Raw genomic sequence first — 24331 nt, 5'->3', positions numbered from 1 at the left:
TACTTGTCTTACTGCCAGGGAAATTCCTAGCTTTCTTCTTTATTATTGAACATTTCCATATTCCCCCATCCCATGCATTCATATTCTCCTTCACATTAAATATAAATCTCTATCCCTACTTTCTACCAGGCTGAGCCTACCCAAACCTCAAGCCCTCTTCCTCAAGGATGACCCATAGTTGGCCCTAATGTATAGTAATCTCTCCTCCGCTGAGCTATACTTGCTATTTCTATAAAAATTTATAATTCATTATACATTATGTGTAGCACTATGCAATATATATTTTGTGTGTGCATATAACAATTATTATTTGCTCATCTATTCATGTATGTATCTGGCTTATCTATCTATAGCATTCTCTGAAAGCTCACAGAATTAATGCCTCATGTATTATATCAATTTAGTACAGTGCTTGGAACAGTGCTAGTTTCAAATAGGCCCTTACCAATTGACTGACTAATCAATTAGCAAAATGGAAAATCCAGCCAGTATGCTCAAGCTTTGTCTATTGGAAATTACTTTCCTAAAGAGCATTTTTCCTTCCTTTACAGATCAATTGCAAAGTCAAAATTCAAACACTGCAAATTTCACAAACAGGAATAACTGGTAAGTATTGGAAGCTTTACAAATAATAAATGTGCACATCAAAACCAAAGTTGCAGATGTTTGTAAAAGTATACACATGCAGCTCATGCAACTTATATGAGCAGAGATGGCTAAAAACGCTCACATGCCAGCCTAGGTAACGAGTATAAGCTGACCCTGAGAGAGTCCAACCTGACCCTGATAAAATCCAGCATAGTTGCATGGTTTCCAAATCACCGGAATATTTCTAGAGTATAGCCTAGCTTTGCCAATTGCAAAGGAACTACATATTTATTTTGGCAAAGCTCTCTTGTTTGCTGAACCTTCAGTCCTTTACAGCATCTATAAATGAAGGCAACCAAGTCTGTTTCATTAGAAGATAAACCCACACATTATACATTTCTATAGTTGATAGTGCATAAAGGAGTGGAAATAAAAGCAATCTTTCTACCTTACTTATTCTAATCCCGCTTTCTTTACAGAAGACCAATACTGAAAATAAGTATGGCTTGTCTATGCTAATCAATTATATTTATAAGTCTCTTATAGGTTTGATTAGACCTCTTTAGAATTAAGGTCAAAAGGGTAAATGTTCAAATTGCATATAGCATAAGGCAGTAGACTGCAATTCTTTATATTATAAAATATATACCTGGCGCATAGCATTATTTTTCTAGAATAATTATGTTTACTCTAATTTGGGGCTTACTCTTTGACAGAAACTGTTCTAAGCACTTTAGATATACTTAGTTATTCAGTCTTCAGAAGGGTCCCATGTTGTAGGTACACTTGTCATCACCATTCTATACATGGCAAACTGAGATACAGAGAGTTTAAGTAAGTTTGGCAAGTGGAGAGTTCAGAGGCATAAAGATCACTCTGCCTTAGTTTCTGGAGCCAGGAAGAAGCACATCTAGTATTTGAGCTGGAATAGTCTGGTTCCAGAATTGATGTTCTTAACCACTACACATACAACCTCTAAACAATTTGTAGGCTCTAATTGCGAGGTATGTGTAATGGTGAAAAGGACATATGTTTCACATTCACGTATGCCTGGTTTAAATCTTAACTCTGCAATTTACTAGCTGTGTGGCCTTGGACAAATTATTTAACATCTCTGAACATCATGTTTTCCAACTCCATTGTGAGGATTTTGTAAATCTGTTGTATTTGCAATGGTCTGTATAATCCCTGAGCACAGTATATCGCATGTGATAAGTAGTCAATAATTTACCAATATTATTATTCAAAAATAGCCTCAAATTGAATATCTTATAATATCTACATAATCTTCTATTAGTTCATGGTAAATTATTGAATGATTTTCAAATGGAGGTACATTTGGCCATAGTTCTTTGGGAAAAGACAGCATTGTAACTATATGTACCCTAATGAATATCATTTCAACATTAACAGTACTCTTATCAGAATTATTACAAAATTCTGGTACTTAACCTGTCAATCAAGGGTATTAAATCCAAGAGCTAGCTTTACTCCATTTCATATTAATAAATTCATTTCATAACAGCTAAGTGAAAAAACAACCTAATTCTCTGACCTTCTAATTTGTATCATCAGTAAAATGCATGACCACATTGAACAAAATTTTATTGGCTTGAAAGTTATGCATGTTTTTTCAAAATCAGCAATAAATATTGATCTTACCCATTCCCTCAATAAGTCAATAGCAATGTTTCAATTTCTTGTTTGTTTTTCCCTTTTGTAACAACATCACATCTAAATGAAGACCAATTTCCAAAGCTGAACCCCAGGGAGTGAATAATCTATCAAATACAACTACCTAAAAGAGAATACAGTTCTTTAAGTGGAAATAATACCTGGCTTTATGTAGTAAGTATGACCAAGCTTGGCAGGAGAAAATATTCAGCTTTGAGGATTAAAGAATGTGATATCCACTGGTCATTGCTGGCACATCTATAGCCCATCCCCAGGCTAAAATGATGCTTCCATAAAGAAACTCCCCCATGACCCAAATCAGGATCCTTACTCTCTTTATTTTAAAGCTTCTTTTATGCCACCACACACCACAGCCAATGATCTTAGTTTCTCTAGCTTCTAGCAGCTCTTTCTCAAATAGCACAGCCATACTCACGACTGTGCCAAAATAGGGCTCACAGGCTTATTCTGAGGCAATGGGGTTTAAACTTTTGTTCTCTCTCCCTTTCAGCAGCCATAGGACCGCGAGAAGCCTCTGTGTCTTTCTCTTCTTTAGAGGACCATGTGATTTGTCTATCTAAAACAACTACACAATATATAGTAGACAATGAACGGTATGTTTTAGCTTGGCTATTTTACAAGCATTGTTATGTGTTCAGATATTCTGATCCAGAGCTGTTTCAGTGTACCCATTGGTAAAGGGAACTAAATTAAGCAGAATTACTGCATCTCAGATTTTCAAGTAAGTACCAGGGAACTAAAACGGAACTTTTGATAGCCTCCCAGACAGTGGTGAAAGAGACTCGTTATGTATTGCTAGACACACAGGGGACATGACTGAGAGAAGGGCGGGAATCACAAAGGGTCTCAAACTTAAACTTTTGATTCTCTGTTCAAAAGAGATTATGTACAGTCTCAGAGATACACTGACAGGATTAAAAGAAAACACATATCACAGGGTCTTAAATTTGTGTTGTGTTGCATATGACTATACTTCCTAAAGTGCACTATGAATTGCTCTTTTTCATAAATCCTCTAGTTAGCATGTGAACAGATCAATTACACCACACTGTACTTTTGGCGTTAAAAGCATTATTTTAAAAAATGCAAACATTTATAATATAGGAGAATCTGACCATCCTGTTTTGCATGTCTTCATCTATTACTAGATTAGAATCCTGACATAACACAGTGGCTTAAACCCCTCTTTACTGGAAAAGGTTCTGCAGTGGAAAGAAATTCATTGATTATCGAGTGTGATGTAATGTATAGTTTTACTGTGATAGTAAGTCCACATTTAATAGTAATGATGATAGAAATTCACCTTTATTGGTATTGTACTAAGTAAGCACTATATAAAGTACTTTTAAAAGCACTGCCTCATTGAATCCTTTCAACAAGCATATGAGATAGGTACTGTTGTTTCATTTCACACATGAGAAAATAGGTTAGAGAAGTTAAATCACTGCCCAAGTAGATGGCACAGTTGGTTTGAATCTCACCAACTCCACAGCTCAGGCTCCTCCCAGAGCACTCTAGCACATTATCTAGAATCACGCCTAGACTGCTTTCATTGGCTCTTTTGTTGTTATTTTTATTTTTTACTATTTCAAATTAATGTTATGCTTTAAATACAGGATTCTAAAACCAACTTTTTGTTCTATGAGGTTATTTTTTGAGTGTCATTAAATCTAACAAGCTCTTTACTTATCTTTCCAGGTATCTCTTTTCTTCTTATTTCCCTGGCATTGCACAGCTCCTCAATTCTCTGTCCAGTTAACAGTGAATACAGCTTCCTCTTTACTTACTCTACTTTTCTCTCACAAATTCTTTCCCAAGTGTCTTCCCAATCTGATTCCAGTTGCCTTGCCGGTACCTCCAGAAAGCCTCCCCCCACCCCACCCCCCACCCTTACCCTCCCCCCTCCCCCGTCCTGTACTTCTGGGTCTGGCTGTGCTGGGACCTACAGGCATCTCCATCCCCACTTATCCTGACTACTGTGGTTACAGGGGCCTCTTCTGAATGCAGACAGCCAGTCAGCCAAGTCGAAATTTATACCAGAAATCTATTACCTAATTTTTAAACAAAATGACATGAAATCAGACTTGAAGATATCAAAAACATGTCTAGTTTTTGATTTAAGCAAGAAAATCCACATTGTTACTGTTTCCACCACAGAATAATTTACTGCAACAGGAGTTCTGGATCTTATGCCAGAAATGAGGTCCTCTAACCAATGTCAAGGCCAATTATCTTGTGGTGGATCCCACAACAAAAGCAGACTATTGTGATTAGAGTCAGAAGCACCACCCAGAGAAGTTGGAAAGCTTCTGGGGATTTCTTACGTTCAGTTTTTATTTTCTCTCCCCATGTGTCTGCTCAGATACACGACCAGGAACTTTGTGTGTGGGCACCGAGCGTCTTATGTTAGCTGGGGAGACGACAGGGGCGATGGGGTGGGAGTGACCTGCCGCAGGTCTGGACGTGAGCAGGAGCCATGCTGAAGGCGGTGTGCCTGCGACACTATGAAGGTGACCACAGTCAAGCCCCTTCGGTAGGTCCCAGCCTCCTCCCTCCCCTAACCTCCATCCCCAACAAGCTGCCGGGTAGCCATGCTGTGGTTTCTTGCTGGGAAGGGAAAGCCCAGGTGGCCATGTTCAGGAGCACTTACCCCACAGTAAAGAACTGCCTCATCTCCTGTCTCCGAGACCTCATCAGTTGCTTATACTCCCCGATCCGGAGCTTTTTGCCGTCAACAATGCAGGTGCGTTTCGGTCGAGGTTTGTATTTATAGTTCGGGTACTTCTCTAAGTGGATTTTGCTTAGCCGGGCCTGCTCTTCATAATAAGGTTGTTTCTCTTGGTTGGACATGGATTTCCAGCGAGACCCTGGACATAAAAATAACCTTAAGTGCCCAAATGATGAAGGTAACATATTCCTGGCAAATACAACTAGGCATACCTCCCATCTGTGCTCTGAGTGGCCCCTAGTACCACATACCTCTGAGCCCCACAGCTAGCCTTCTAGACTATAGAGCAAAGAATAGTTTTATTTGATACATTATATTATTTCCCTCAATAACTTAAAGTAACTTAAAGATGGTGTTACAATAAGTGCATTGTTTTAAAACATGTTTTTGCTGCTTAAAGGTCATCTCCCACACCAAAGTCATCCCCCCTCCCATCTGCCCGCCTCTCTCCAGAGGGTTAAACACCTAATCTTGCCTCTTGTCAGTGTGACAGGGCTCTCAGGAAAAACATTCTTAGGTCCAAAAACTCAAACCTCTCTCTCACTCCAAGCATCTCTAGCAAAGCGATCATTTGATAAGATGTTAGCAGATAGGCTATCCCTCCATATACCATAACCTACTGTGCACACCGTCTCCCCTGACCTAGGGTAATGAAAAAGCCTCAACTCTACTTAAGAAGTGATAATTTTGCAGCCGGAAGGTACCATTGGGATTATATACACCATTTTCAAGTACTATAAACGTCCATTCAAAGCTGTCCCAATGAAAGTACAAAAATTTTTAATATGGTTTATACAGGAAGAAGCAAAAGTATTCACTCCTCTAATATTGTTTATAAAGAATTATCTAAACACTTGATGAAGAAGGGATGTGTTTTTTTACATGTATCAAATTGCATTTTTGTGTCTCGCTGGCAAATAAAGCGGTAACAGCTGTGCTGACTGGATGGGAGCTATTCTTCAGTGGAGATTTTTCATACATAAACAAATGGAAAAGTTGTACAAATATTCTCTGTAGCCAGCAATATCCTGGTCTGCTTTAATAGCCCATCCATCCCTGCTCCTTCCTGGTTGTTGTGAATGTTGGAAAGTCCGTGCAGGTAGCTCCTCAGTGTCCCCCTGACTTCTAGCAGCTTCGAAGCCAGCTAACAGAGGATGCTTGGTGCTCTTGTGCTTAAAAGTTTACATTTTAATGAATACACTTACTATATTCTTAATAATTTTTTCAGAGAATGCACACCAATAATATAGATTCCCCACAGCTGCCAAAATGGAAACAGAGAAGTTCTGTGCCCATCTGGGAGCTTACTCATACTGCTGCTAAAATGGCCAAAAGAAAGAAAAAAAATTTCAAAGTTAAATATCAAACTTTAAGTACAGAGGAAACCTTGGTTTTCTTTGAATGTCTATTAATTAGAACAAACTTAATGTAAGCACTGGGAGCATTTTGGTTTGAAAAGTATTTAAATTAGAAGGAATAATACCTCTATGCATATCTCTGAAACTCTAAAAATAAATTTAATTGTAACGACATTTACTATCCATTGCGAAATTCAAATGGAAAAATGGGGAAAAAAAGGGGGGGAAATTTGTATTTTAACATTTCACCACTATTTGATCTCATGTATGTTTTGAATTTTCTTAGAGGTCACTGCCTCAAAATGTCTCAGAATCAAGTTAAATTATTTACACAGTGACAAAACATGTGTATGTGTGTGTGTCCAGATCACCGACATTCACCCAGGTTAAATATTTATTGCTTTTGAACAAAACATTTAAAAAACGAAAACCACAGTTTAAGTCTCGAATGTTTTTCGGCTTCTTTGCCGGCTCCCTTGGAGATTTTGTCACATCCTGACAGCTTAAATAGAACAGTGCCTTCTGTGTTTTTTCTTTTTAAAGAGGAAACATGTTGACTGTAATGCTGCGTGTTGAATAAAATATGTTCAATATGTTGAGCACAATAATTCCAAACTGTATAATCCGCACGAGGCAAGCTTTACACTAATAGAGCAAGGCTTGAGTTTAATCCTGAGAAACGGGAGGATCACTCCGGCAATTCACCGCAAAATGGGCCTCTGCCCTGTGGTCTAATGTGTTCAGCTCGCTGCTATGAAATTTGAACTAGTCACATCGTATTAAAGTAAATGTAGTTTTATTTTACAGCTTCTAAAGTTATCATTAGAGGCACTGTTCTGCACTCCATGAACTTCACACGATGTGGGGGCTCACCCCCACGTCTGTGATGAGTTCTTTCAGAGGGACATGTGAACAAGAATACAACCGCCTAAAACCGTAGGCTCTGAACGTGTTTCCAAGTTTCATAGTTGCTTAGGAATTTAAGAAGACTGAATAAGGAGAGGAGATAAAGCTTGTCTCCATGACTGCTGTGTAGCAGTGACCTCTCAGAGTTGCCAAATTCATAGTATTAACACATCCTAGAAATAGTTTTGTCTCTAAAAGACATTTTTAGTCAGTCCTGCCCTGGCACCCTGTGGATGTCAGAACTCCCAAAGCTAAATGCCACTTTCTGGGGCAGGGGGCACAGAGATGGTGACAAAGTCTCCCATGGCAGCTTGCTGGGCTATATCTAACTTCTGCAAACCAGTCTCCCTTAGGTATCAAATGGTGCCCCTGCTTTCCATTCTTGGGACATTCATGGGGTAGAAGGTCAGCCTCAGCGGCTGCACTCACCTAAAATTTTGCTAATGTTGGAGTTATGCATGTCGGGGAAGGCCTGAAGAATTTTCCTCCTCTCATCCTTCGCCCAAACCATGAATGCATTCATTGGTCGCTTGATGTGTGGCTCGCTGCTGGCCCGGCCACGGGCATCCCTGTAGACTCGTGCTTCAGCCACAGTGGCACCTCCTGTTGGCCAACAATAATACTGCTGTAGTTTAGCTGCAGAGCCATTCATTGCTTTACTTCCTGTAATGTCAGGGCAGGAAGAACAAGACGGGTGCAAAGCATTATTATCTGGATCATGTAACAGCTTGCTGCCTGGTTCAGCTGCCTTCCCTAGGTCCTTCTCTTCCTTTTAAGGGACCTCTCGGAAGCAGAAGACAGTTTCAAACGACAATTCACAGGCCCTTCTGACATAGGCCTCAGAGACACAATGGGCAGCATGAATGGTGCATGTTTTTATACGCCTAGTACATTTTTTAAAACAATCAGTTGCAAGTGATGATGAAGTAACGACGGGCATTATTTTATGCTAAACTTTCCTGATGACATTCCTCTCTTTGAGAGCAGACCCTTACCTATCATTTTAGCCTCATTTGCCAGAAATTGAAGCCACTTCAAACTGTCTCTTTCCCCCTAGTAGAATCTCTTTCACAATATTGGGCCTTGGCCAGTGGTCTTCTCAGTGCCTGGAAGGAAGCCCCTTCTCCCACTCTTCACACTAAGTCCCACTCTTCCCTCAAGGCCTGTTCAAATGTGGTGTGTTTCATGAATTAATTAAGTCAATAAAAAATATTAATTGAGCCATTACTGTGAGTTAGGTTTTAGGCCAGGTGCTAGGGATACAAAGGTGAATAAAATAGCCCCTGCTTTTAAGTAGCTCACTGTTCAGTGGGGCAACAGACCCCAAGAGACAACTGTCATGGTATATAAGGTAAGTGCTTATAACACTGAAGAGAACAGGGTTACGAGAGTGCACCGGACAGGACAGCCAGCTAGTACCCTAGGAGAGGTCCTATCTAAGCTGAGTCCTGGAGGATGAGTAAGAATTAGCACGTGAGCTAAGACAGATGGGAAGGGACAGGAACAGCATCTGTAATGATGCCTCCAGGCTGCATTCATTTTGTTGCCTTTATGCTATATGCTTCAAAGTTATTACTTGTCTGTGTGACTATCTCTCTCTAATTTTTCTACTCCATCCCCAGGAATATGAGACCCCTAAAGCTGGTGTTTATGTTTACTCCCTCTTGTATCCCAGGATTTCCCACATAGTATATCTTTATTTAATGTAAAAGATTGTTTGGTCTTCAACTCATATGCAAAAGTAGTAGACTAAAGGCATGCACTCCAAGGGTCCTGATATATCTTCCTGCTGCTTAAGGGTAGTTCTTTAACATCCCCTACAAAACTGTGTCTAAATTCCTGACATTAGTTATAGTTTCCGAAAAGGTGAGTCTAATAACAACCTAGATTGAAAGCTCCTTGAGGATATGGCAGGAACCGGCCTGGGTCCCAGTAAAGCACCTCCTGGCATGTAGAGTTTCAATTAGTAACATTTGTTAAATTAATGAATGATTGAATAAATCAATGGAATGAGTGAACATAGCTCCCGCTTGCTTCCATGCACCAGCATGACACACTGATGCATGTTTCACAATGTGTCAATGACGAAACATCTCCCTGTAGATTGAGAGCTTCTCTAGTTAAATGTAGTGTTGGACAGACAGACGGCAAGCCAGCACTTCTACTGCATAAAGCAGAAAACCTACTCCCCAAAGCTTAGAAGCAAACTATACATTAAAACCAACATTTTTACTTTCTGGACAAAGTAAATTCTTTCAGCTCAGTGGACTGATTATACAGGAACAACAGGACTCAATCAATCCTTGGCCCATCTCCTCCATTTCCAGATACCTTGATTGTGCAGAAATTCATTTGTGTCAGATATAGGAATAAATCAGAACAATAAAGTACGCTATTATTTGGTAAATATAGCCATTGTTTGTTGCAAACAAAAGACAGGATAAAAGGGCCAAACTGGATGGTAGTGTTAATTCTTTTCCAAACATGAAGGCGGGCAGAGGGGCCACTTTCTGAGGATCCTGCAAACAAAACCATTTTTATAAACAGGCCTTCTTTTAGGTCTACTAGACAGAATGATCCCTTACATGAAAAGACTCAGATCCCAAGATGCATAACTAATATGCTACCTTTTTGCCACCATACCCACAGTACATTAATTTCATTTAAAATGCACTGACCATACAGGATAAATTGATTTCACTTTATATGGGTTTGACAGCCATGTTTATTGTGCAGTGAAATGTAGTGTAGCTTCCAGCTGACAATATCCATCAACATGGGGCAATATGCTGACTGCTGGGCCAGATGAAGGCATACATTACTCTGGCAGTGAAACACTCATTCAGACACGACAGTGTCTTCTCCTGAGGATCACTCCAGTAATTTATGATGCCCTCCATGCCATTACTTTACAACTGACATGGATGCAGCAATTTATATACTTGCATGCATACACATAAAAGAAGACGGGCTTGTGGAGAATGCCATATGCAAAGACATTTCAATATTATTCTAAGTTAGTTACTATGCCACAGGTGATTGACATTGGAGATTTGCTCTTATTGTCATAGCTTTCTCTCCACCTCCAACAAACCTAAAATAGCCAGCTTTTCTTCATTTAAAAGATGTATTTTCATTGTGAATAGGATGTTTTAATCTCCTACAACCTAACAGGGATCATGGTGGATTTTTAGATTCTGTTTCAGTAGATCTTCTATTCCAGATCAATTGATTCTCCCAGACACATCACACATACGCCCCATCTCTCCCTGTCTCAGTCCATTCCACACTCGTAGCATATCCTTTCCACTCTCTTCTATCTTACTAACCTTTACCTTTTTCCAAGGAAGAGGGTTCAGGTTTTACCCCATCAACTGCCCTCCACTGGCCTTGCCTCTTTCTCCCATAGTGCATTTTGTCTCATGACACTGACACTGGATTAATTACACAGCAGATTTCTAGGAGTCACAGGACTGCTCTAGGAAATTCAGAAATCCAAGCATGGTACAGAGTATAAAATAAAAATTAGGAAAGATAGAATAGAAAATGCCTACTTCTCTTTTTTCTTGTCTCCTCTTCTCTCTTCCACGGGGAGTAAACTGAAAAAAGGAATGGGGCATCCTAAGGAAAACTAGGAATGTCTATGAACCAAGATTTGGGAAGAAGAGACTTACCCTGGGAGATCATTTTTAAACTGAACATCTGATCAGAATCAGAATTTTAGGAAAGTATTAAGAGGCCTCAAAATCAAAAGAATATTTAGAAAGTGTCCTTTAATTTCCCCAAACTTTGCTTTATGAAACAGAATGGTTAAAGAATAATTGTTGCAACAATAGAAATACATATTAAATTCAGAAATTTAAAAATGAATTCTATGAAAGCCCTTTTAAACACATAACAAAAATTCTATAGAACACTAAAAGATTGTTTTTAAAAGGTATGCTATTAGTCTGAATATTTAAAGCCTAAAACCCATGTTCTGTTCTAATTAACTTTAAAATCTACATATCAAGTGTGACTTCATACTGCTTCATTCATTTTTGAAAATAACATCAAGGTGTTTTTTAGGGTTTTTTTTTAAAGCCACTTTATCCTGAAATAGCCAATGCTCTGTGTCGGAATCCGGAATTGTCCTAGGGAATGTCTCACAATCTATAAGGCAGCTTCTTTTACTTTTTCTAGCAGAGGATCATTTATTCATGTTGTGTCTTCTCATGGAAAACATTTGGAAGAAGCTTAGAACCACAGCTATGTACCTGGACTACTGCTTTCCAGCTGATCCAAGAGTCTTTAATTATCAACAAAAGCATTCCTAAATGACAGTTGCTGAAAGGCCAGAGGTCAACAGAACCACATTAGGCACACTGGTCCCCTGTACTCCCAGCATTCCTGCTCGCTCCAACTTCACCGAGGGGCTTGGATTGATTAATTCGCCCTTCATCTCCCATATCACAGTTTGTGTAAAGGCAAACTTTCAGTTAGATAAAGAAAGATTGTGTATGGGGAGAAAATAGAAATTATAAAGGAAAAGACTTCCTTAGGAATCTGAGATTTAAATGATTTAAAGAGAAGACAGAATGTTGAGTTTTTCCAGGTGGGTTGGAAAGAGGGCCAGTTTAACCACCATAGCCTATGGCAATGGTCCTAAACTAATCCTAGAGAGGCCCCTTTCCTGGGTAAATTCCAAGAGTTATGTGAGTGAATGAGTAAGTGTTTGGTGTGTGCTTTTGTATACATAAAGTTCTCACTAAGGAGGAGCTTTAGCTAGTTCTATAATGTGCCTGGTAATCATTTATGCATGCATTAATTTAGCAAACACTTCTGACACATTTTTAGGTGTACCCAGCATTGTGATCAGGTATTCAAAGAATAACAACACATGTGCCTTACTTTTAAAAAATTTGGTCCCATGAGGAAAACAGACACATAAAGAAAAAATTACAAAACAGTATAAGTACTAACAAAGGTAATTTTAATATACTATGACAGCAGATAAGTGACTCTGTGAATGATATTGGAATGGACAGAGATGTATATCAGGAAGCTTCAGAGAGGAATTAGTGCTTGAAAGCATATTAAAGGAAGAGTAAGATTTTACCAGCAGGTATGGGTGTAAAAGCACTCCTGGCTGGAGAATCAGCATGAATGAAGGCACAGAATTATAGTGAAAGCATAGTAGGTTATGGGGAATAAAAAGAAGCTGGCTATGGCTTGGGCTTATAGAGAAAATAGAAGAATATTAAGAGATGAAATTAGGAAAGTAAGCAGGGGCCAGATTGCTAAATATCCTTGAATGCCAAGCCACGAATTGTTTAAGGTAATTAAGCAGGCATGAACAAATATATTCTAGAAGAGATCAAAATGAAAACTTAATGAGAAATTACCACTGAATGGTCTCAATGATCACTAGTAAAAAAAGGAATAGAGAAAAATAAGGCGAATAAATACCACACAAGCCCATTACAACTTACACTTTGTCAGACAGAATGTGATCTATGCAAAATGTTGGCACAAAAGATTCTCTTCTGGGATCTAGTTCTGGTAATGGCAGAATAGCTTATGTCAGACTAACCCTCAAGCAGATATTAATTACAAACTCTGGAAAAAAAATATGAAAGAGCAACCATTCGAAGTCATTGGAGATTTACCAAAATTAAAAAGAAACTGGAGAGGATTCAATCCTAGAAAGAAAAGAATTTCACTGAAATCCTTTTTTTTCCTCACAGCTTTTCCATGAAGACACTCTGTAGTCTGCCTAGACTTCACAGAGTCTTCTGACACATTTATCCAATTAAGACTGACTTTCTATTTTCATTCTAGCTATTCCACAATTTCAACAGGATCAGCAAGTAATTTAACTGCCTTCTAACACAAAAGTTAACATTCTTAATAAAGGAGGACAATGAAAACCAGAGTTTCCACAATGTACAATACATAATAAAAATTACTAGTTGTCCAAACGACCTGGAAAATGTGACCCAGAAACAAACAAACAAAAAATGTCAACAGAAAGAGTAGCTGAGATGACTCAGCGTACTGAGTAGACAAGCACTTTAAAGCATCCATCATAAATATGCTCAAGGACTTAAAGGACAAGATTGTCATAATGGAAGTATAGAAGGGGGAGAGCTCAACGTAGAAATAAAATAAAAAATGGAAATTCTAGAAGTGAAAAGTATATTTGAGATGAAAATTCACTGAATAGTCTTCACAGAGGTTTGGAGTTCAGATAAAGGGTCCGTGAACTTGAAAATATATCAAAAGAAATTATGAATAGTCTCAAAAACATTAAGGAAAAAAGCTGAAAAAATAAAAAGAGACTCAACTATCTGTAGAACAATATTAAGTGTTCTAAAATATGTGTAACTAGAGTTCCAGAAAAAGAGAGGAGGAAGAACCATAACTGAAAGTATTTGAAAAAAACACTGCCCGAAAATTACCTGAAGTGGGTGAAAAACATCAATTTATAGGTTCAAGACATTCAGATAAGCAGTCAGTATAGATACAAAGGAAACCATACCTAAACATTAGTCAAACTGCTGAAAACCAAAGACAAAGGGAAAAGTTCATACAAGGTAACAAAAATACAAATAATAGGTGATTAGAAACCATGAAAACTAGAAGGCTATTGAACATCTTTAGAATGCTGAAAGAAGAAAAAAAAAAAAAAGCTCAATTCAGAATTTTATCCAGTGAACATGTTTCAAAAATAAATGTGAAATACATTTTCAAAAAAATAAAATCTAAGAGAATTAATTACCTGCAGAACCATAACAAAAATGAATAAACATGTGGAAAAAGTAAACCTTGCTCTCTTATCACATACTACACTCAATCATTAATTCGAGATGAATCATAACAAAACCAAAGCAACAACTGTAACAATCCTCAAGGAATAAATAGGAGGATATTTTAGTGACCTTGGAATAGCAAAGATTCTTTGATATGGCATATAAATCATGAAATATACAAGAAAAATGACAAAATGAATTGCATTAAAATTAAGACTGCTCATCAAAAATCATTGTTAAGGAAACCAATGTCAAAGCACATATTGGGAAAAGATATTCACAATGCTCATATCTAACAAGACCTTGCATCAAGAATATACATGCCCAGCCAGCATGGCTCAGTAATTGAGCATTGACCTATGAACCAGTAGGTCACAGTTCCATTACATGGTTAGGCACATGCTGGGTTTTGGGCTCCATCCCCAGTGTGGGGTGTGTAGGAAGCAGCTGATCATGATTCTCTCTCATCATTGATGTTTCTATCTCTCTCTCCCTCTCCTTTCCTCTCTGAAATCAATAAAAATAAAATTTAAAAAGAATATATAACATTGGAAAATATGTTCTCCCATGCAGTGGACTTTCTTGTTGTTTTGTTGATGGTTTCTTTTGTTGTAAAGATCTTCACACAAACAAACAAAAATAATCTCATTTAAAAATGTGTAGAAGTCTGGAATAAACACTTCACAAAAGAAAATACAGTTATGACCAATGAGCACTTGAAATGGAAATCCATATTATTAGTAATCCAGAAAATGCAACTTTAAACAACAATGATATACCATTTCCCACCTGCTAACATGGTTTACTACATTAAATATTGGCAGGTAGATAGAGCAACTGGGACTCTAATGTATTGGTGTGAATTGGCATAACCATTTTGGAAAACAGTTTGGCAGTTTATTATAAAGAAAAATACACCCAGCAATTCTACTCTGAGGTACTCATCCAAAACAAATGAAAACAGTTTTTAAGGAATAAATTTATGTAAGAACATCATTGTAGTTTTATTCATAATAACCAAAAATGGAAAATAATTGGAGAATAAATAAATTGTGGTATATACATATAATGGGATACTATTCAAAATAAAACTGTTTTAACTCTTAGTTTAAAAATAAAGATAGAATGAAAATAAAACAGAAAACCAACCAAACAAAAGTGATCTTTTTGGAAAGATTCTTTCTGTTGACCTGAGTGTATGGTATATTCAGGCCACTGTGAACTCAAAAAGATGGTCTCTTTTTCTAAAAATAACCATTAAAAAGGGAAAAGAAGCTTATTAATGAAAAGAGACATGAATATATATCACTGGGTTGCTTGACAATCACAGTATTTTAGACTACTCCAATCTATCAACAGAATAGTTGATTTTCTCCTGTGGGATTTTGGAAAGAGTTGGATAGATTTGATAGGCCCTTATTTGGGTTAATAGATAATGACAGGGAGTGCATCAGAAACAAAAATGTTGAAGATGAAGGAATTTCAGAAAGGGACACAAACAGTTAACAAGGGTATTAATACTACACACATCAGATTGTTTCACCATGTTTATCCTACCAAATCTATCTTAATATTACGGAGGCCTAATTCAGTATGTTATAGACATGGCTGACAGCTATCTGTCTATAATTATGGAAGTTCTGCAAACTTTGCATTCCCGCTTCCTGCCAGAATGTGAGCTTACTTTCATTATAAGATGGCTGCTTAGAATTCAAATTTGATTTCTTCTTGTAAAAAAAAACAAACCAAAACAAAGTAACCAATTTGGCTATCCTAGCAATTTACTTGACAGAAAAATACATTTCATGCTTGAGCCAGAACCTTAATCATTAGGGTAATGAAGTGTTCATCTTCAGAGAAGAAGGGATGCCAGGGTTGAAGAGTATGATTTGTTCTTTATGCCTTTTATAAAAAACTAGTGGTGCACTGGGAGGGGGGAGGGTTTCCTCAGCCCAGCCTGTGCCCTCTCACAGTCTGGGACCCCTCGGGAATGTCTACCTTGGACATCCTTAGCACTGCTGGTGAGGAGGCAGGAGAGGCCTTTAGGTCAATTTGCATATTACCCTATTATTATATAGGATTAGCTAGATAGGTTAGCAAGTGTCATCATTTAAAGAAGGTGAATGCAAAATATGGAAGGTGCAGTTTTTCTGAGCTGAAGATTGGTGAAAGAATAGACACTAGTGGTGCAAAAACAAAAGATGAATTACTTATGGTACTTTGATTAAGGTGTAAATTCTTCATTTGTCCAATGTGGGGGAAAGCCGTAGGCTAATTATCATTTCCCTGTTTTTATCTTAAGGTTCTTTAATTCCACTACAAACAAATATCCTACTTACCTCACGTATTGAACTTATCTATACCAAGAAATTCACTGAATAAACTAGAGAGATAGGTAGGTAGATAGGTAGGTAGATAATAGATAGATGAGAGAGAGAGAGAGAGAGAGAGAGAGAGAGAGAGAGAGAGAGAGAGAGAAAGGAAGGAAGAAAGGAAGGAAGGAAGGGAGGGAGGGAGGGAGGGAGGGAGGGAGGGAGGGAGGGAGGGAGGGAGGAAGGAAGGAAGGAAGGAAGGAAGGAAGGAAGGAAGGAAGGAAGGAAAGAAAGAGATAGAGAACACTTTGGAAACAGACATGTCACTAATTAGAGTACCAAAGTAATTCTTTAAAGAGCAGTTTACCTTTTTGACTACACTAGGTCAACAATCAATTTATAGGATAGAAACACTAGGTATGTTGTGTTACATGCTGTTAAGTCGGCTCTGACTCCTGGTATTCCTTATAAAGAGTGATGTCCACAATATTCTGTCCTCAACAGCCCTGCTCAGCTCCCGTGGATGCATTCCTATGGCTTCTTTTATGGAGTTAATCCCTCTCATATTTGGTCTTCCTTTTCTCCAGCTGCCTTCTATTCTCCTGAGCACTTCTGTGTTTTCCAAAGAACCCTACCTTCTCATGATGTGCCCAAAGTAGGATAGCTTCAGTTTTGCCATTTTTTTACATATAATAATATTTACAAAGTGCTTTCGGTAAATGCATTTCTTTAATCCTCTTTATAATGCTTTGAAATGGGTGGGAGGGTATACATATTTGTCCCATTTTATAAATGAAGAAACCAAGGTTCAGAGAGTTATGTTACCTTCCCCTGAAATAACCAGCTGCTGATTACTGCTACTAAGCAGCAGGCCAGACCCAGAACCTCGTCTCTCACTCCCCATATGGTGCATTTCTCCTACCCCAAAGCTACCCCAGCCCCCATTCAGGGATCTGAAATAAGTCTGAGTTTTAAAGCCCACGGTTCCTTGGCTGGAACATTACTTTCCCCCTGTAAGGATGCCATTTCCCTGCACAGCTAAGCACATTAGAGGAGCCCATTACCAGTTATGAAGTTCATGCCACTCTCTAATCGGTCACTGAAATACTGTCCCACCGGAGATGCAAGAGCATGGAAAGAAAAGCACTAAGGATTGAAATTGTAGCAGGGACTGAAACGATGCTAAGTTAATGCATTCCCTGGTTGCAGGATTAGGAGCAAGTGTTATTGTGAATGCGGCTTCTATTTTTTCCTATTGGAAACTCCATTCTCTTAAAAGATCAACAAGAAGAACCAAAAGGGAATTCCCTAAGGTCAGCTCTAAGGAAACATAAACCTCTAATTCAATAACTCTGCTACTGCTCTGAAAAAAAAAAAAAAAAAAAGGGCTTTATTATTGCAACATCCATATGGAGCCAATTGGACATTAATGACTAATCAATCCCTCCCCTTTCTATTCTACTTAAAGTGTCACAAACCATGTTTAGATTAGCCCATTTCCTGCTTAGGATTGCTCAAGATGTCTTTTGTTCTTTCAGGACCAGCCTGATGGAGGCAGCTTAAACAAACACACGACCGGAGTGGCGCAGGAGTTATAAAGTGCCATATGTGAATGAACAAAGGGGCCATACTAAAGCCTTTTGTGGTATTTGTTAATGTTTTTCATCTGAGCTTAAAAAGGCTTAATGACTTTGTGGTGAGCTGATGCATGTGGCTCGTGGCTTTGCAAAATGAAGGAAATTCTAACCAGTGATATACCAGTCAGTGTTTTCAGGAGTCTCTTGCTTTCAGTTTTGGTGCCTGTGTTTACTTTTTTTTTTTTTTTAAAGATTCTCAAGTTGTATTTGTTTTACACAGAGCCCTTTACCTTGTTTCAAGTATAGGATCCAAGGGCAATTGGGATAACTTATGTGATTCTTTATTTTAATGGCCCGAAAGTAACAGAGAACATCAAATACCCCACTTACTATCTATTTGGTATTTGTATGCACAGGAGGAAGGCTTACAAGCTGTTGAACCAGGCAAAAGGCAGCGTTTACATCTGAACCAGAGACTACTGTGGATGAAATAAGACAATAATAGGTCTGGCTTCCTAAGTTTTCAGAGAACCAGGCTCAGATTCAAGTCGATTCCCTGGGAGAAGACAGAGGCTGGTGAAAAGCTGGGGGACTAAATAATTCATGTAGCTCAGCAGCTTCTGGCTTTATCCAACTCCATTCACTACCCTAGACTCTACATGAAATTAAGAAGCACAAACCAAGATGAAGCAGATCTCAGTGTTGGTTAACAAAGATACCACTAAATCCATCGTCTTGTTTCCGTACTTATCAACTGCCTTGGCCTCATTGTCTCTGCTGGCTGACTAACCTTCTAGCTTTAAAAAGTATTATCACAATTAATGTAATTGATCTCTTTTCTTCATTTCATTTATTCTAGGTAATCTGCCTTTTATTAGAATAAGAGATGCAGAGCATAGGTACAGTAGAAAGTAATCTTTTATTCCATTGGGAATACAGAAATAGACAATATTAAAAGGAGATGGCTCCAGAATTTTGGGAAACCAACTCAATTTTTTGGTCCACCAAAACGTTTTTGCCCTGAGAATCTGATGAAAGTGTTTGAAAGCTATCTAATATTTGTAGGGTTTAAAAGATCTTAAAAAAATAGAACTAAAATGTATTAAATATGCATAAGACCCAATCAAGAGAGACTACCTCACATCTCCTCACTTCCCACATGTGAGAACTGTAACCAGACTAAACTTCTCAGCCTGAACAACAACAACAAAAGGACCATTAGCTTATACATTTATGGGTCAGCTTTTTCTGAAGGACTCATTGGAATAACAAACGATTAGGGTTATCCTATATAATAAAAGCCTAATATGTTAAGGCTGCTCAACCGCTTTCTATGATGTGCACTGACCACCAGAGGGCAGACACTCTGACTGGTAGGTTAGCTTGCTGCTGGGGTCTGGCTGATCAGGACTGAGAGAGATGGGCTGGACATGCCCTGGAGCCCTCCCATGGTCTCTCCACAGCTGGCCAACCTCCCGTGTCTCTCCCCGGCCCCAATTGTGCACCAGTGGGGTCCCTCGGCCTGGCCTGCACCCTTTCACAATCTGGGACCCCTCGGGAAATGTTGAAGAGCCGGTTTTGGCCCGATCCCACAGACCAGGCCAAGGGACCACACCAGTGCATGAATTTGTGCAGTGGGCCTCTAGTTTACTATAAGACAGTAACAACTTAAGGCAGGGGACAGTGGACAGTTGTTTTTTCTTTCTCCCTCACTAACAGTTCTGCTACTCTGCAACATGGACTAGCATTATCCTTTTTCATTTTGTCCTACATAGGATCACCCTTCCCAGTGAAAAGTAAGCTTATATTGAAAGCTGCATTAAGTGATTTCTCTGTCATGAAAGTATATAAACCATGTATACGCACATATAGACAATATATATATATATATATATATATATATATATATATATATATATATATATACTAGAGGCCCGGTGCACAAAAATTTGTGCACTCGGGGGGAAGGGGGGTCCCTCAGCCCGGCCTGTGCCCTCTCGCAGTCTGGGACCCCTTGGGAGATAACGACCTGCTGGCTTAGGCCTGCTCCCGGGTGGCAAGGGCAGGCCCAATCCCTAGGTGCAGCCCCTGGTCGGGCTCAGAGCAGGGCTGATTGGGGAGTTGGGGCACCGCCCCCTGTCATGCACAGAGCAGGGCAGATCGGGAGGTTGCGATGCCACCCTCAGTCATGCTCAGGGTAGGGCCAATTGGGGGGTTGGGGCACCGTCCCCTGTCACACTCAAGGCAGGGTAGATGGGGAGGTTGCGGTGCTACCCCGTCATGCACAGAGCAGGGCCAATCAGGGGGTTGGGGCACTGCCCCCTGTCACTCACAGAGCAGGGCCTATCAGGGGGGTTGGGGCTCTGTACCCTGTCACGCACAGAGCAGGGCCCATCAGGGGGTTGGGGCGCCGTCACTCTCACACTCAGGGCAGGGCCAATGGGGAGGTTATGGCTCTACCCCATCACACACAGAGCAGGGCCCGTGGGAGGGGGGGTGGGTTGGGGCGCAGCACCCTGTCACAGAGCCGCAGGGCAACCAGGGGATTGGGGAGCTCCCCCCTATCAGGCACAGAGCAGGGCTGATCAGGGGGTTGGGGCGCCTTCCCCTGTCACGAACAGAGCAGGGCGGATAGGGAGGTTGTGGCCCCGCCCCCTGTCACACACAGAGCCGCAGGGCAATCAGGGGGTTTGGGCGCTGCCCCCTGTCACGCTGATCCTGGTGCCGGGAGGCCTCACGGCTCCGCTGATCCCGGTGCTGGAAGGTATATTACCCTTTTACTATATAGGATAGAGGCCTGGTGCATGGGTGGGGCTGGCTTGTTTGCCCTGAAGGTTGTCCTGGATCAGGGCGGGGGTCCCCACTGGGTTGCCTGGCCAGCCTGGGTGAGGGGCTGAGGGCTGTTTTCAGGCTGGCGGGTGACGGAAGCTCCCAACCGCTCCTTTTTTCTTTTTCTTTTTTTTATTCTGGGCCAGCTTTAGCTTTGAGGCTTGGCTCCAGCTCTTAGGCCTTCACTGCTGAAAGTGGTTTCTGGCCTTTGTTTACAATGTTGCAATCCTGCTGGCTGGTGCCCAGCGGACTAAAGCAGGTTTCTGGGGTTTTGTTTAGCTTCTATATTTGTTACATAGTTGCTTAGAGTTGCAGGTCAGAGGCCTGCAGCAGCAGGCGGGGAATGTTGGAGTCCTCCGTCACTGAAGCAAGCGAGCCTCATGTTAGTTTCAAGCTGCCTGGCTGACGGCCGCCATCTTGGCTGGCAGTTAATTTGCATATTTCCCTGATTAGCCAATGGGAAGGGTAGCGGTTGTACGCTAATTACCATGTTTCTCTTTTATTAGATAGGAGATATATATATATATATATATATATATATATATATATATATACATATATAAACCAGTAAACTGAAATTTGTATACTTAGTATAAATTTTAAGTGGTCGAATATATTGCAATTCTGATGGAATTCTTCTGTTCCATATTAAAAGTTTTAGTTTCGAGTTACTTTTATAGTCTATTCCTAAATGCAACAGTCTACAGTATAATGGAAATGCCAATGGATTCTTGACTTTCTGGAATAAGTTAGAAGCACAGTTAGCACGGTTAACATAAGTTGAAGGGGAGGGAGGGAAGGTGGCTCTCAAAACAAATCCTGACCTTAAGCAGAGAAAATTAAAGGGCACTCCAAATTGGCATGATTCTTTAAATCCTACCAACCTAAGGTTGGGCTGAATTCTATAGCTTGCAGATGGGAAGTGAGGTGGCTCTTGCTGCCAAGAGTGGAGGACTCTGGGACAGGGTCAATACCTCAAAAACTATGCAGTCAGTCCAAACATGGAGACAGGCCTCCAGGGGCTAGGGTTTATTCTAATGTGTTGGTATGGGAAGCAGACATACCTACTGCTGAGGAAGCATGGACCAATTTTACAGTCCCACAGGGAACAGATGTTGGCTGCTCTTGAGTCTAATTTTCATGGTAGATAGTGTTAATCTTTTCTCGCCCAATTGCTATAGTAAGATGGGGAAGTACTTCTGTGTGATTCAGCAATGGCACAGACAAGTGTTTCTTCTCCAGGGTAGAGAAGAAAATAGATGTTTGTGTGTGTGTGTGTGTGTGTGTGTGTGTGTGTGTGTGTGTGTGTGTGTTGATTATACACACTGTCACTGATACTCCTTTAGAGAAGGCAGTTCAATGAAAACCAGCTACTGGGCAGGGCTAGGTTCCTCACTAACGAGAGTCTGAGTCTTTGATTAGGCTTTCTGGCGTAAGCAACTCTGAGAAGCAGATGGAGTTCCCTTTATAGAGTATTAGGGGATGGAGTCACACAAGAATCTTGACATTTCATGCACTTGCCCCATCAGGACTATCCATCACTTGGAGAGTTCAATGGAAATTGTTTTCCACCAACATTAAAAGTTATTTGGGAGCTTTTAAGACACAGCAAATATATATCTTTAAGAGAAGTTTATTTGCTTGTTTAAGAGAGCTGCACTTTATATGTAGTGCTGATATAAACTGGTGCACAGGATCCTCTAAAACTGTTTATATCCACAGTAAAATACATTTTTGTGATACTCATACAACAGAGTTAGTCCAGAGCCAAGGGCTTTGGGAACGCTGCTTATCTCCCAGCCTGCGTGGCTGTTACTCAGCCTTCATTGTGTCCTCGGCCTCCCTGGCTACCTATCCTGACCCCAGCCTATTGGTTCCATGGAGACTGCTTTGCCTATTCATTTCTCTGACATGCTTGGAAACACGGTTTTAGGCAGTTAAGAAAGGTCAGACCCATCGCCCACAGCACAGCTCTGGTTAATGCTCTCTTCAGACTTACCTGGTCTTTTTATTTTTTGTTAATCCTCACTGGAGGACATTTTTTTCTATTGATTTTAGAGGGAGTGGAAGTGAGGAAGGAGTGGGGAGAGGAGAGAGAGAGACACACTGATGTCAGAGAGGCACATCAATTGGTTGCTTCCTGCACGCTCCCCAACTGAGGTGGGGAACCTGCAACCCAGGTACATGTCCTAGACTTGGCATTGAACCCGGGACCCTTTGGTTCTCAGACCGATGCTCTAACCACTGGGAATGCTGGCCAGGGCATGAGTCTTTTCTTTAATGTGTACAATTCCCCATATTTTATTCCTGGTATATACTCGTGCTTAGACACCTTCTTGGGCAAAGGTATCTTGCCACTGCCATATTTCTATATTAATTTCATTTATTTAAAAGATGGTGTGATCTTTAATTAATACTTGCTACATTCTACTGGACTTACAGGTAAATGTTTTCAATTACTTGGAAATGAAATAAGATAGTTAAAAAAGACTGCCAACTGGAAATCACCTAGCCCAGCTTCCCCACCTATAGATGAGAAAGCTCAGGGAAACAGACTTGCTTAGGGTAAAACAACTGGAATTTAAGTCTTCTAGTCCTTGAGCAAATATCTGAAGGATTGTCATGTGGGAAAATGATAAGTTCCATTATGTTGGAATCCAGAAGTCAGACTAGAAGCAATGGGTAGGAGTTAAATGGAAGCAGAGGCAAATTTGGGCTGTAAATAACAAAGAATTAATAATTAGTACTGGAAAGAGCTTCTCAGGAAGTAGTCAGTTTTCAGTCATTGGACAATTAGAGGCATTTGAACAGAAATAAGATGAACACTGGTCAGGAATATAACATGGGATTTCTTGGCTGAAACTAAAACTTTGATGATTTCTCTACTGTGATTCTGAGAATCTAAGGGTTGCAGTGTGAAGCAGTGTATTCTGGGGCCTGAGCTAATAGAGACCCTTTCACTCCAAAGTGTAAATAGTTGCAGCCTTTAAATCCCACCCTAGATTATGCCTCTGCTGCCTTGAATGAGCTGTGTATCATGGAGTCAACCTCCCTTTTCTACCAGGAGTAAGGATCCAGGGCAGGGGAAGGGAATGAAAAAAGCTTCAAAGAGTTCCCAGAGGATGGATCAAAGGGTAAGCAGGATTTGTAAGAGAAGACATTCATATTAAATAGTGCATTTTTAAGGAAAAAGAGGAAAAGTTGCAGTCTCTGTTATTTGTCTATAAACAGAGAGCTTAAGTTGACAATAACAAAGTTATTCTGAAATATAAAACTGAGAAGCAATCAGAAGTTCACCAAAAAAATATTAAAAACAAATGAAGCTTTCAGAAGGCTCAAGGCCATCTTGGCTGGAATCCAATTCACAAATTCAGTACAAATCTATAAAACTCTCCTAAGCAAATCTGAGAATCTGAGAGCAACAGTTCTAAAAGTGGCTAGTCTTGGTTCACATACCCATTTCCATTCTAATCAACGCAAGTTTTTAATACATGGAGACAACATCATTACAGTTCCAACCCAGGGTCCGAAAGTCTGACCAATGACA

General features: G+C 39.9%; 1 protein-coding gene across 1 annotated transcript in view; it reads right to left on the bottom strand.

Moving 5' to 3' along the window:
- SOX6 (SRY-box transcription factor 6) overlaps positions 1–24331 on the bottom strand; it is a gene marked incomplete at its 5' end in the record, with an annotated part of 336510 nt that overhangs the window by 7453 nt on the left and 304726 nt on the right. The window contains 2 exons of the mRNA XM_081099613.1: positions 4934–5150; positions 7705–7938. Of these exons, the coding sequence (XP_080955739.1) occupies positions 4934–5150; positions 7705–7938 (451 nt within the window). The remainder of the gene's footprint in view (positions 1–4933; positions 5151–7704; positions 7939–24331) is intronic.

This window comes from Myotis nattereri (assembly GCF_964212035.1).
Source record: "Myotis nattereri genome assembly, chromosome: 9".
Lineage (NCBI taxonomy): Eukaryota > Metazoa > Chordata > Mammalia > Chiroptera > Vespertilionidae > Myotis > Myotis nattereri.
This window is presented reverse-complemented; position numbering and strand designations above follow the sequence as displayed.